The sequence below is a fragment of the Aptenodytes patagonicus genome, chromosome 9 (assembly GCF_965638725.1).
Source record: "Aptenodytes patagonicus chromosome 9, bAptPat1.pri.cur, whole genome shotgun sequence".
Taxonomy (NCBI): domain Eukaryota; kingdom Metazoa; phylum Chordata; class Aves; order Sphenisciformes; family Spheniscidae; genus Aptenodytes; species Aptenodytes patagonicus.
Genome location: NC_134957.1, coordinates 8198856 through 8211743, shown reverse-complemented (window position 1 = coordinate 8211743; position 12888 = coordinate 8198856). Strand labels below are relative to the sequence as shown.

Below are 12888 nucleotides of genomic sequence, written 5' to 3'. Positions count from 1 at the left end.
TGTGGGGGAAGCAAGGTTGTATGATGAAGAGACTATCTGTAGGTCTGTCCCTATCTATCTGCTGCAGAAGTGGAAGCTATGTAGGGAATATTCAGGGGCTGCGCAAAGGCAAAGGATAAGGTCTCTCAAGTAAAGGCTGTGTGACAATTCACTGCAGAAGCGAGCTGACTGGAGCTTCTCTGTGGAAGATTAATTTCTCGCAATTCCTGACAAATATGCGTAATATTTGTTTGGGTTTTTTCTCCCTCAATAAGGTACTTTTGCCATAGTATAGTTTCTTGACATTTTAAAGTGGTGGTGTTTAAAAATTAGGCAACTCAAAAATTTTAACTATTGCCTGAAATGTTTTTCTAAGGATGATCTTCAGTAGTTTCTGAAGTTTCATTAACTGAACGTGTTTAGAGAATCAGTCTTTATTTTCTCTTTCACTTTGAACACGTAGCAGGATAGACACTGTATAAATACTTTCCAATTTTCTACTTTAAAAATCAATTTTTGCTGTTTGGGGTGCTTTCCTGTTGCAAAATGGGAGAAAAGAACATATTTTTAAAATATGGTTGTAATATCAGAACGACTGGCTGCAGGTATCAGAACAGATGAAAGAAACTCAACTGTTGTAATACATTTCTTGGCTATTGACTACATTTCAGCTTGGCGATGTCAAATGGATGTAGCATGGATTTCAGTCTGGGCTCCAAAGTGTCCTCCCAGGGCCTGGGGTGAATACTCACACAACTTAGCCCATGATAAAGCTTTGCACTACGGCGCTTATGCTGAAATCCCATCCTCTGCCTGCAGTGGCCAATTACTCACTAAGTTCTTTCCTTACAGTCTGTCAGATGTTTCACATTGATGGATTATTATGACCTATCTGAAACAGTAGCCAGGATATCTTTGAACGGCCATTGAAAACAGAACATGCACTAGAGCTAAAACTTTCCTACAGTTTCTAGTTGAGTCAGTTTACAGAAATGGAAAAAATCTGCAATAAGACGACTTACGTGTTTGTACCTGTCTCCAAACTGCTCTAACACTCTGGTCATTTTAATGTTCTTATTCAAGAATTTGGTTTCACTGTCCTTCGTGTTAGTAGCTGAGTTTTACCTACCTGTTTATCACTAAACAAGGATGATTCATTTCAGCTACAGAGAAGCCTCCACTTTCTAATGTGAATGTTTAAATTAGTTAGTAAATTCTTGCAGGCATTCTGAAAACGTAAAGTACATTATATGTATTTATTTTTATTAATTTCCTTATTGAAGAACATGGGAAAGAAAGCATATCCTTTTCAGTCTTCCAAGGCCTAATTTATTGGATGTTTCAGAATTGTTTTCACTCTTTGCAATATGGTGTCTCGTATTAACATTTCATACTACCAGATGTTTCATTATTCCTGTTTTAGCACATCATACTTGACCCATAGCAGCTTTGAATGCAAATAACAAACAAGCCGATGCACAATGCTTGGCTGTTAGACTGAAATAATATGGCAAGGCTAAGCTGGTTTTCATTTTTCCTTTTGAATATTATTAATTGCAATGTGTTGACTGTTAATTTAATTAAATGTTTTGTTTTAATATAAGACTATTCTTCAGTTCACTGACTCACCGTTTCATTTAATTAATTGCAAACCTCAAGATTTGATTACTCATAGTTCTCCTTTAGTTAATTTACTTGTTCACAGTTTTGACAGAAAAGCTTTCAAACTAATATGAAGAAGGGGCACAGTCTAACTAATTAGGAAACTGAAAAAAAATAGCTGTAGCTAGAGTGCAAGATTAGCAGATACTCAGGGTCACCTTAAAATGCTCAGCGTCCTTGTATTCACCATCAAAATCCAGTTTTCAATGAGTGGACATTAGTTAAACATGGAGGATTCACTTGCATGCAAGACACCCTAGGTACCTCAGTGCAGGAATGTAATGGAGTTTTGCTTTCTTATGTCTCCAAGAAGGTATTTGCTAATCAGTAAATTGTGATGTTTACTGGAGGCAAGAGACACTGTCCCCTTGTTGCCTGGGGCTCAAGGGAAGTGGGTGGGTTCGGCACTGCCCTGTAATGGGATACTGGCCTTGAGAGGGATACGCTACAAACGACCTTGGAGTTGTGATCTTTGGGCCATGCAGTAAAAATGCTTTTTTTTGTTGAAATAATTCCTGAGACTTCACAGGGAATAATCTTCAGTAGTCTTTTTGTCTGCGTAGGGGATATTTGAGTAAACAATTAACCACTAACTTTAATAGGATGCAGACAAGGGATGAAGAAACCTCTCTGGTCTTCATACCCTCTCAAGTACTACAGGTATCTTGCCTTTAGGAGCAGATGACATGTTCAGTGGGTCCAGCCCTCAGAGAAGCAACCAAGCCTCACAGTACATTCAGGTCTATGCCATCTCCAAGCCCCACAAGCAGCGGGTCATCCCCAGAGCAATGTGGCGTGCCACGTTGAGTAAGCTGAGTATGGTCCTAATTTGGATCAAAAACCTTAATTGGAAAACTGTTTGGTGCTTAGGTATGTTTTAACTGTGGCTCAGAATACAACTGCAGAATTTCACTTCAGTGCAACCTGAGCATCAAGTGTGCTGGTTATTGTGTCCTTGAAGGGTTATTTAAGGGCTAAATTCGTGTGTTGTACAGCAGAGTTATGCAGACTTGTCAAAGGGAGAGTACACAGTGTCCTGACAAAACTGAAATTATGGAATGAAGATTACTAATGGCAGTTGGTTGTTTTGCCATATGCATGATGCAGGTGTACCCGAGCGCACACCACCACGATCTGTTATGCAATTGTAATCAAGATTCATATATAGAGAGCTGACCCAGAACATGGCTCCGAGATGTCTGCATTAGTGCTGATGTGTCTCTCTTAAAGATCCCTACCAGCTCTTCAAGGAGCTGCTGTCTTTCAGCCGAGGCAGCTGGTAGGTTGTGGGCTACTGTTAGCAGGACTAGCTCCACTGGCCGCATGGTTGCGAGCAGTTTTGGAAACAAATCGTTGCAACTGTGATGAGACTCATGCTTTTTTTGTTGTTGTTGTTAGTATTGTAAAGGTTGTACGTGTTTGGTAATAAGTGGTAAGTTGTTTATTTCCTGGGTGTTTAGTGAGTAATCACAGCTGGCAGAAGATAACTGAAGGAAGGGAAATTTAAAGTGTAAATGGAGAGAAAAAAAAGAAAGCTTTGAAGTATGTAATCCAGCGTGTCGCTTTTCCTAGTGATCCTTTTTTTTTTTAAGGTGAAAGTAGAGGGATAGATGTATACATTACAGCAGTTTTCAAGTACATTTTTCAAAGTGAGGTACTCTAAGTGAGATTCTGTTGCTGATAATGATTTATCCGAGAGGATGGAAATGATTCCTCAGTTCTTTGTAGATTTTTAGATAAGTCACTTGAAGAATAGCCCTCTTTGCCACAGCTAGCCAGAGCTGAGTCAATTATAGAAAGGAGTTTTATTAATAGTTAAATTAAATAGTAGCTTCAGTAATGTCAGCCGTGGCAGTAGCCTTAATTGAAGATTATGCCAATGGGTGATTTGCTGTACGTTTTCTTCCATCGTTTCAATCAGTAGCACACCCTTACAGCTGAAACCATTTGCTTTAACCTCAATTTTATTAGCTTTCAGAAATGCTGAAGAATTAGTACACTGTTTTTTAAAGTGCCTTATACAGTCAGATTCTGGGGCTTCTACTGCTATCACAATTCAAGTAAGAAATAGTATAGTCTGGGGAATAAGTGAATGAGAGTATAAATACCGTGCTGATACTAAGCTTAGAGATAGTATTGGCTATATCTGCTTCAAGTTTATGCCTGACTGCTCAGGATCTTCAGGCTGTAGTGCTTTCTGCATTAGGACTGTGCTTTACTCTTTAAACCTTTAATGCTGAAATAGAGTGACTTTGGTGTAGCAGATGGCACAGCATAGATTTCTGATACATCACTGTTTTTTGGCTGTTGTCCTTGTGGCAGCTGTGTCTGGTTAGGGAGCTCAAAAATGCCTGACAATAATTACCTTTAATTTCTGCAGGCAGCATCGTGGTGATTTTGGGACTGTGTTTATTCTTTTCTGTTTGTTCCTCGCTACCTTTTCTGCCTTCGTTGTGCTTCTGATACAACTGTTCAGTAGAAGTTTGTGGATTTTGGGGTTTTTTTTTATACAGTGCCCTGGATAATTTTTGGTCTTGTCTTTTCACTGAACATTTTACTAAAGGTCTGAATTCAGTTTCCATTCCCTGTTTATCTCCTTATGAATAGTTTCTTTACTCTTTTGTATATTTAAACTAAGTAAAGTTTTATGACTTACAGTATGAAGAACCTGTATAAATACTAAGCCAGATGAAAATATTTACTGGGATATTGGTTCATCTATACATATTTGGGTACATACAAATGATACAATGTTATGATAAAAAAACTCCATGTTCAGATTCTGGTTTTTCTGTAACCTTTAAAATAAATGTGAATTCTTTGCAAATTGATTAGAATTATAAAGTGAAAAGAGAGTAGGCTGTGAGTGGGTACAAGTTCTGAAAATGCTTTAGTGATGGTTGTACCTCAAAACTTGGAATTGATTGGGATAAGGAGGAAAAGTGCAGATGTGCAGGTAGGCAGGCAAATCACACAGGTGCCTGGAAATCTTGAAAACAGTAAATTCCTCAAAAGACTTGTGCTGATGCTTGTTTTTTGAACTTCCTGAAAATAACATGAAATTCACTCAAAGAGCAATCCCACTTCCTTTTCTTAGGAAAAAAGCTGAAAAGTTTATAGACTATTTCATCTTCTCCAGAAAGTATGTGAATAGTTTTATCATTGAAGATGTATTCTTTGATGGATTAAGTGTGAGTCGTGTCAGCCAGAGAATTTGTAAAAACAGGAGTTTAAACATCAGGATTTTGTATCTGCTTGGTTAAAAAACCTGTAGCATTTGCAAAAGAACTTTAAAGGGTGTTAGAAAAAAAATTATCTTTAAATAAAGAGTGAGTACTGTTATGGGATAGTAATCTTCTGTATGAGGTGAGGACTGCGTTAAATGACCTAAAAGACTGTTGATGATGTTTTTTGGACTTATTTTCATATGTTTGTATTTAGTGTATATTAATAATGAAATCAATATAGTTTTTCATGTATGAATGACAAAACAGTAAAACAAATGCCTAATTAGCATAGGTAATATTTGTTAGATCTGGCATCAGTGCTTTGGGAATATAGGAGTGTGTAACTGCAGTTTGTTTTTGTGAATGTTGAGAGGCTCTTAGGCAAGATGGAAGGAGGAGGAGAGACGGCCTGGGGAGAAGAGTGCTTGTGTCACTCCCATCTTGTAACCTGTCATCTCCAACTAACTGATATTAATCAGGAATATCTTGGCTGAAGTTAACTGAATTGCTGTATCCATATGTGATAATACATGTCCCTCCTCCATGCAGTTGGAGTCTATTGATGGCTTGCTTACTTAAGTCATATTAAAAGAATGAGAACTTTTGTGAAGCCTATTATAGGAGCAGCAGAGCTAATCTAAATGTCAAATTCATAGCAGCTTTTAAAAGAAAGCATTTTAATTTATGGATGTGTGGCATTATAGGATGTGAAAATTATTAGTTCATTTTAATCAGTATCTAGTCTCTCAGTAAGCAGTACTTTGCAGAAACAGTAGATTATTTGATTCTGTTTTGATGTGTGATATCTTTGTGGGTTGATGCAATGTGCACCACCAACCAAAAATCATGGGTTTTTTGGTAAATGCAATTTAGTGATTTTGTGGAACTATTGTACAGTCAATTACAAGATAGCTGATATGAAGCATTTAGCTTGCTTTTTAGCAAATGACACAAGCAAGTCATACTATACTGGGAGGAAGACAATAAACCCATTTAATCCATAACTGAATGAATAAACAATTACACCTGTAGAGGTCTTTTTGGTTACATGGCCTTATCCCCTATATCTTCCTGCAAGATAGATGAACTTCAGATAAGATATTTTCAGTCACATCTTGCCCAGAGTAAAAGTAATTTGATACTGTCTGGAAGAAAATCTGATCTCTTACTGACCAAGTCAAAATGATAAAACTTAAAAAGTTTACTCTTACGAAAAAAGATATTGGGAATCTAAATAATAAAAAAAATTATGGTAATGATGGTAACCTGTAGCCTGACACTACTCTACTTCTTCTGTTTTACTATTGGAAATTAAATGGGGTTTAGTCACTTGAAAATCTTCTACCACTAGCCCCCCTTAATTCTCTAAATCTGTGCTGGTCTTAATGGTCTGTTAAAGGTGAGATCGAGTTTGTAATTACCCATATTATACTTTTCTAACATTTCCAATGTAATATTTTCCAGTAGCAATGATGTTAATCCAAACCAACAGACTTCAGAAAAAGGCAAAAGAATATTTGGATATATAATATAATTGTACAGCAGTGATTGTTCCATGTTAATTGGCTTCGAGCTGTTGAAATTAAGGAATACGGTATCTTACTAGTGTACTTGGAAATTTTGTAGCAGCTAAATAAGTCAAGGAGAAAGTGATCAAAGTGACAAAATGATCAAAGTGACAGGAAATTATATTTAGGAGTATAATCAAAAGGGATACCATTAAATAATATTTCTTTATGCTATATATGTAAAAAAAAAAAGACACATGAAAGAATTAAAAAGAAAAAAATCCCTAGAATGGTGTCCTGAAATAACTCAACTTTAAAATAAAGACAGTGTTCAGAATAACATCACATAACTGGACTAAGAATGTGTATTGAATTTATGTGACTTACTCTCACTGAAAGGAATTCTTTTGTTCTTCATATTTTTCAGTGCTGCATTGTATGGTACGATACTGCATTTTATTTATTTATATTTTTCCAGGTCTGACAGCGGCTGCCATGGCAGAGGCTATGAAGTTACAGAAGATGAAACTTATGGCAATGAATAGCCTTCATGGAAGTGGAAGTCAAAATGGAACAGAATCAGAAAATGAAGAGCTCAATTCTAATGCAGGTAAGTCATGCAGTGCATGTGAGCTGTAGGGGAGCTCTTAACACCTGGTTTTGTGCGTGGGAAACAAAACAAAAAAATCTATCTCAGGCTCTTATGCTCTGTAAGCTTTGCTCTGTCAGTGTCAAATCAAAATTACTGCACCCATTCCTCCAGTATGCCTCCAGTTTTCCTCCTAACAGCCACCTTCATTAATTTTTTGAAAAGTACTGGTGAAGGATTGTTTTCATTATGTTAGAATACAGACATTTTAAACTGTTCCCTAAATATTTTTGTAGTAACAAAAGACTTCTCTATTGGCAATAATACAGTGAGTCTAGAGTTTTCCTGTAAATGATGGAAGGTTTCCAAAACGTCAGGTTGTTGGAACTCATGAGTTCCACAGTTCACTGGAGAAAGGTAAAGCAGGGAATGCTAAATCACCAACTTTCTGGCTTTTCTGCATTTTGTTCTTGAATGGATGTTTGCAAGCCACAGCTAGGAAGGAGAGTCATGATAAACATTTGTTATGGCCTACCTGGCTGGAATAACCTTGCGTAGAAGGCACTGACACTGAACATATGTTCAGTCTATACTACTATAAGCATTAGTATAAACTTGAACTAAGCTCCCCAAGTCCCAGCCTCACAACAGTAGGGTTCAAAGTTTAAGTCAGAAATGGATCCTTTGAAGAGGCTATCTTCTTTGTTTATTCTAATGTTCTTTTCAGGTGAAAAGAAGATATTTTTACTTGGATAGTGTAGAGGACCTAGAATAAGATAGATCCATTTTGTCTCAGAAAGCTGCTAGATGCCCATTACAATAAGGGCAGGTTCACTTGGACTCACTTTTTTCGACACAAACAATCCTACAATACACTCTTACCGTTTTGGAAACTTACGCATCCTTTGTTTTCATTATCAATTCAAGAGCAGAGGCATTGTCTGATCCCTTATTGCATTCAGATCTCCCATTGGCATTCACACGTCTCTGTGAAGCCACACATGCGTCTCTAAAGACGAAGCCACTCTAACAGTTTGCTTGCTTGGATGGTGTATAGTGTATATGCATTGTACCGTCAAAATGGTAATTTATTAGACCAATAAAGCAGCAGCTGGGAGGTCTTAGACTCATTTTCTAAAGGAGTAACTTTGAATTCATGACAAATTATGCACAAAGCAGTCTTTCCAAAAGTGGTATTGCCTTTTGCTAATTTTGTGTACTCATCTGTATTGAAGAAATCTGGCTTCTAATTCATGCATTAAACCCTTCCCCAGCTTTCTATTATGTAGGATATGTATTTCTTATTCACCTCTCAGACCCTAATCAATTAGTGCATATTGAATTCAGGAAAAAAGCACTGAAAAAAGCATATTTAGTCTGTGTAACTCTTATAGTCTGTATATAGTTCAAAATGAATTATGAAGTTTCACTGAATGCTAAGAAATATGACTGAAGATAGAATTCTTACAGAAAAGCAAGGAAGCTTCAAACAGAAAAGATGCAGGGTTAGTATTAGGGTTTTTAAAAGCTGCTGTACAAAAGCTTCCTAATTTGAATGTTCATGGTTTTGTGTTTTACCTGATGTGGCAAAATTTGTATACTTCATATGGGGAGAATCTTCAGTACGTTAATAATATTATTTTAGGTACCTCGTTGACAAGTTTTATGGGGGACTATCATACCAGCCTTTCAACAATACGCCAGGAATATGCATATTAAATGAAAGTTCTCCGTGGTTTAGCAACTCAAGGAGTTCCACAACTGACTCAATACCAATTTGAAGATTTGGAAAAATTCCCATGGAGTTTAGCTGAAGTTACAGTGGGGTCCAAGGATAAGGATATGGTGTCAGTTGTGTAAAGATCTTTTCTCAATTCTTTCCCCTTTTCATTGCCTATTTCAGTAGAACTGCCAAGAGGAAATTTGCTGGATCAAGTGCAATGTTGCTTGCAGACAGAGAAATAAGTCCTTAACAAAAAGAACTACTACTAATCATATTAAAAATCACAATTAACGCTCTTCTTAGCATCTGCAATGCCAACATTAGGATTGTTTTTGTAATGCATGGCTTCTCTCTTCATTGGAGGATCATTTTTTAAAGATTTACATTAAGCAGGTACAGCAGGATGTGTCAAAAAGGAAAACAAAAATGCAAGGAATGTAAAACTTTAACTATACATTTCACTATACAAAATAACAGAGGAATTATCAAATATTCACTATAGAAAACTCATTGGAGACTGAGGTGGGGCGGGAAGAGAGTGGGCATTTTGTTTGGAAGTTGATAGACATTTTGTAACTTTGATTCACTGTGAAGAGAACACCATGATAATTCTGTGTGCATGAAAACTTTACCAAATGTTTGTTTTGCTCTAGACTCTTACAGTTTAAATGACTATTAAAAACAAAATGGGGATGCGAAATGAGAAAGAAAATTGAATTTTGAAAATTTTTTTACTAAGAAGAGGCAAAAAGGAACAGAGCAAAGGAGTCAGAAGCTTCATAAGTGAGAAAAACATTTTATTTTAGGAGAGAGACCTACAGTTGCTCTGATTTGAGGTTGTGTTTAATAGCTTCTGTAATGGTTGCAACATGACTCTGCATCTAGATTTCAGCATGAGTAACAACCTGTTCGTGTTTCATTTAGCTCCAAATGAGAAATTCTGTCTTTTATTGTTTTAGGAAATTAGTCTATGTACTGTTGCTCCTGAAACTTTATAATTAATCACTAAAGGTTATGGCTGTGGAGAGTTTGTGGGAAATAGATGTCTGAATGATTATAATTGTAGCTGTCAAATCAGAAATATAGTTATACAGAGCAGAGGACCTTTTGCTTCCTTTTATTTTTTTTTCTTTTTACTGTAACAAAGACTTGAAGGGTTGCAGTTTTACTTAAAAAAACAACTATAGAGATTGTTGGTTTTTTTACCTCGGTGTTACGCATTGACTTCCTTTGGCGAGCATAAGATACACCACTACTAAATATTTCACATTAGGATGTGTGCCTTCCTCCTCAATCCATAGTCTGATAGATGAGTGGAGTAGTCTCTTTTGCTGTTGGTTGTTTTGAATTGAAAATGTAATTGATCAGTATTAAGTCCTGAAACTTTATTGCCAGATTTTTTTGGAAGTGGGTCATTATATACAGGCTATTAGTATAACAAAACAGTGGTGAGGATGTCTTGTCATACTCATTTCAATCCCTATCTGTATCTGTTGAAGTCAGTGTCAAATAATTTTGGATTTGCTTCTTTAGTAATGCCTAGGATGTCACTTCAGTAGTTTCTTTCTCTGTGTGTGTGCACCTATGATGATGGAAATTTTTCAAGAATATCTGTTCATGCTATCAATTTAAAATCTGAACTCTTAACTCTCAGGATCACTGACTGTAATTCCTCAGATATTATATTGTCCTCTAGGAAATTACAGGTGTGGAATTGAATCTTACAAGTGTGTCTAAGGAAGTGGGGAGTAAATGTGCCACTTCTTTTCCTGCTTCTAGTCCAGCTGGTATGCTTTTGCCGTCAGGTCCTACCTACCTCCTTTTTGTGATATTACAATAATCTCAGTAGTAGTGGAGTTTAGTACTGGAATATTCTAAATAACTTATTAAAAAAAAATGCTGCAAGAGACAATGCTGAAACTGTGGAAAAAAAAATGTACAAAAAAAAATTGCATGTATTTTTTAATTGAAGTAATGCATTAGTTCACAGTGCTGTGAATAATGTTGTTATACATTTGAACATTAATGTCCTCCTTCCACTCTCTCTGCAGAAGAGAAGGATTTTTTTTGCACCTTCCTACTCATCATACGAAGTGTTGAAGCAAACTTCTCAGGCAGTTGAAAATCTCATCTTTAATCTGGCACTATAGGTTCTCTGGCCCCACAGTCCAGCCGATCTGTGCTAGCTGTTCCTTGTGGCTTAGTGTCTGTCTCCATCTTCTTGTAGGATATGGGAAAGAAGGCTGAATTTAGAGAACCATGTAGTTGGGGACATAGGTGTCTGGAGGTGGGAGAAATTAATCCCTCTGAAATCTCAAATTCCCAGTAGCCATAAGTCTTTGTAATCCTATTCCTCCTTTTTGGCTACTCCATCTGAGTCCTTGGAGATGAGATGGTTTGTTGATGGCAATCAGTGCACACATCTGAGGATTGCCTTGAGTGCAGAGGGTTGCCATAGCTAAGGCAAGTCAATCTCAAAGCCCAGCCACGTAATCAATTTTCTTGTTCTATAGAAATATGATAAACAAACCAAAACCTCTCTGGTTGCACAAAAGTGTTCATAAGGATCATCTGTTTCATCATCATGCAATACTAATACTAAGTGAAGTGTATTCTGGAAATCAGCATATAATTGCTTAGGGAAATTTGCAACTTATTTGAAATCAGCTTTTTTTTTAATAGCATGGCAGCAGGTAATTTGTACAAGTATGTGACTGTGGACATACTGGAACGTGAAGGATAGATTGCAAAATACAGTATTGGTGATATTACCTGAACATCCTTTAAGCTGCATAAGCAAAGAAGGATCAGTGCATAGCAATCCATGACAGTACCTGTTTGTACAAAACCTCAGTGTAAAGAATAAAGCAGTTATTTCCTTCTGTTGGCTTTTGGAGTTAGCATGCGTGATTTAATATATGTGTTTTGCTTTCCCAAGAGAGATGTCAAACAGTACTAAGTGTTTCAGTGGTATTTCCTTAGGAAGTCAAAATGTTATTCTGTATGTAGCGTCTTGTTTCTTAATTTCCAGACAAGGAGCTAAGTTAGGCAGGAAAGAAAGGAAAAACACCCTAGCTTTTGGCATATGAGGATCAGAGAAAAAGCTCTTCATAGGGGAAAAAAAAAAGTGTTATCTTTCTATCCTTTTTTCCCTTCAGTACCTGCCATGCAGTTTTTTCATAAATGCAAACATCCTTCACAATCTGTTTAAAAAACCACAAATACATCACTCAGAGGAATATTTAAGGAACCATCAGGAGGGAAAAAACTCATTGGTTTAATGGAATGCTGTCAAGGAAAATCAGCATCACAAACGACACAGGGGCAGAATTGATACTTTTGCACTGACATGTTAAAAGAAAATCCCATGCATTATTTAGAAAACCCAGAAATCTGTCAGCTGTATGATTGCCGAGTTAGCAGAAGCAGGAGGATGCTGCTCAAGTTGAAAAGAAACGCGTAGGCACAGATCCATATTGTAACCTTTCATGTTCTCCACCCACCATGAATACCCAGCTATTACACGGTCAGCATTTTTTAGTTTTTCTCTTTTAAAATTTTCAAGTGCTTGAAAAGTCAAAAGAGGTAGGTCTTTTATTCTAAAAAGCAGGATGCCGAGGCTGTTATTTTATTGTAAGAGTAAAAATGACAAGACCAGAGAACAGATTTTTTTAATCCTTGAGTGCCGTGCAGACTTCATGAAGTCATTTTTCCTGTTGTTAAAGCAAGTATTTTTGTGTTACATGAGCAGAGAGTTATTGTTTCAATGATAATTTTACTTAAAGAACACAAAACATTCATGCCATTTTAAAAATATAACCAGTCAAAACTACTATTAATATTTCTAGAATCAATTGAAAAGCTAGTGAAGCATACATTTAATTTTCTTTAATTGTCCTTTTGCCAGGAGGAATACATACAGTCTTGAAGTAAGAGAGAATTTAATATGTTTCGTTTCCTGTGCCATCTCATCCAAAAACTAGGCTTGTTTGACCCCAGCCCCTAATATAGAAATAGTAAAACATTTCATCGTAAAAATTGAGACATCTGTGCTATTTCTTTCGACATGTACCTGCATTCGTCCTGGTGAGTGTGAAGATACTTGCTTTTCACGCTGGAAGTTGAGAGTAGCACGTAGTGGCTAGGTGGACCTTCCTATTTGCCGAGTGAAGTGCAGCAAGCTGTTAGTCCACAGCCATC

The 12888-nt window shown here is 36.6% G+C and overlaps 1 protein-coding gene across 3 annotated transcripts in view; it reads left to right on the top strand.

Annotated features, from left to right (window-relative positions):
- Nucleotides 1–12888, top strand: part of DACH2 (dachshund family transcription factor 2) — a 319796-nt gene that overhangs the window by 203945 nt on the left and 102963 nt on the right. For all 3 annotated transcript variants that reach the window (XM_076347010.1, XM_076347008.1, XM_076347011.1), the window contains one exon: nt 6855–6986. In XM_076347010.1, the coding sequence (XP_076203125.1) occupies nt 6855–6986 (132 nt within the window). The remainder of the gene's footprint in view (nt 1–6854; nt 6987–12888) is intronic.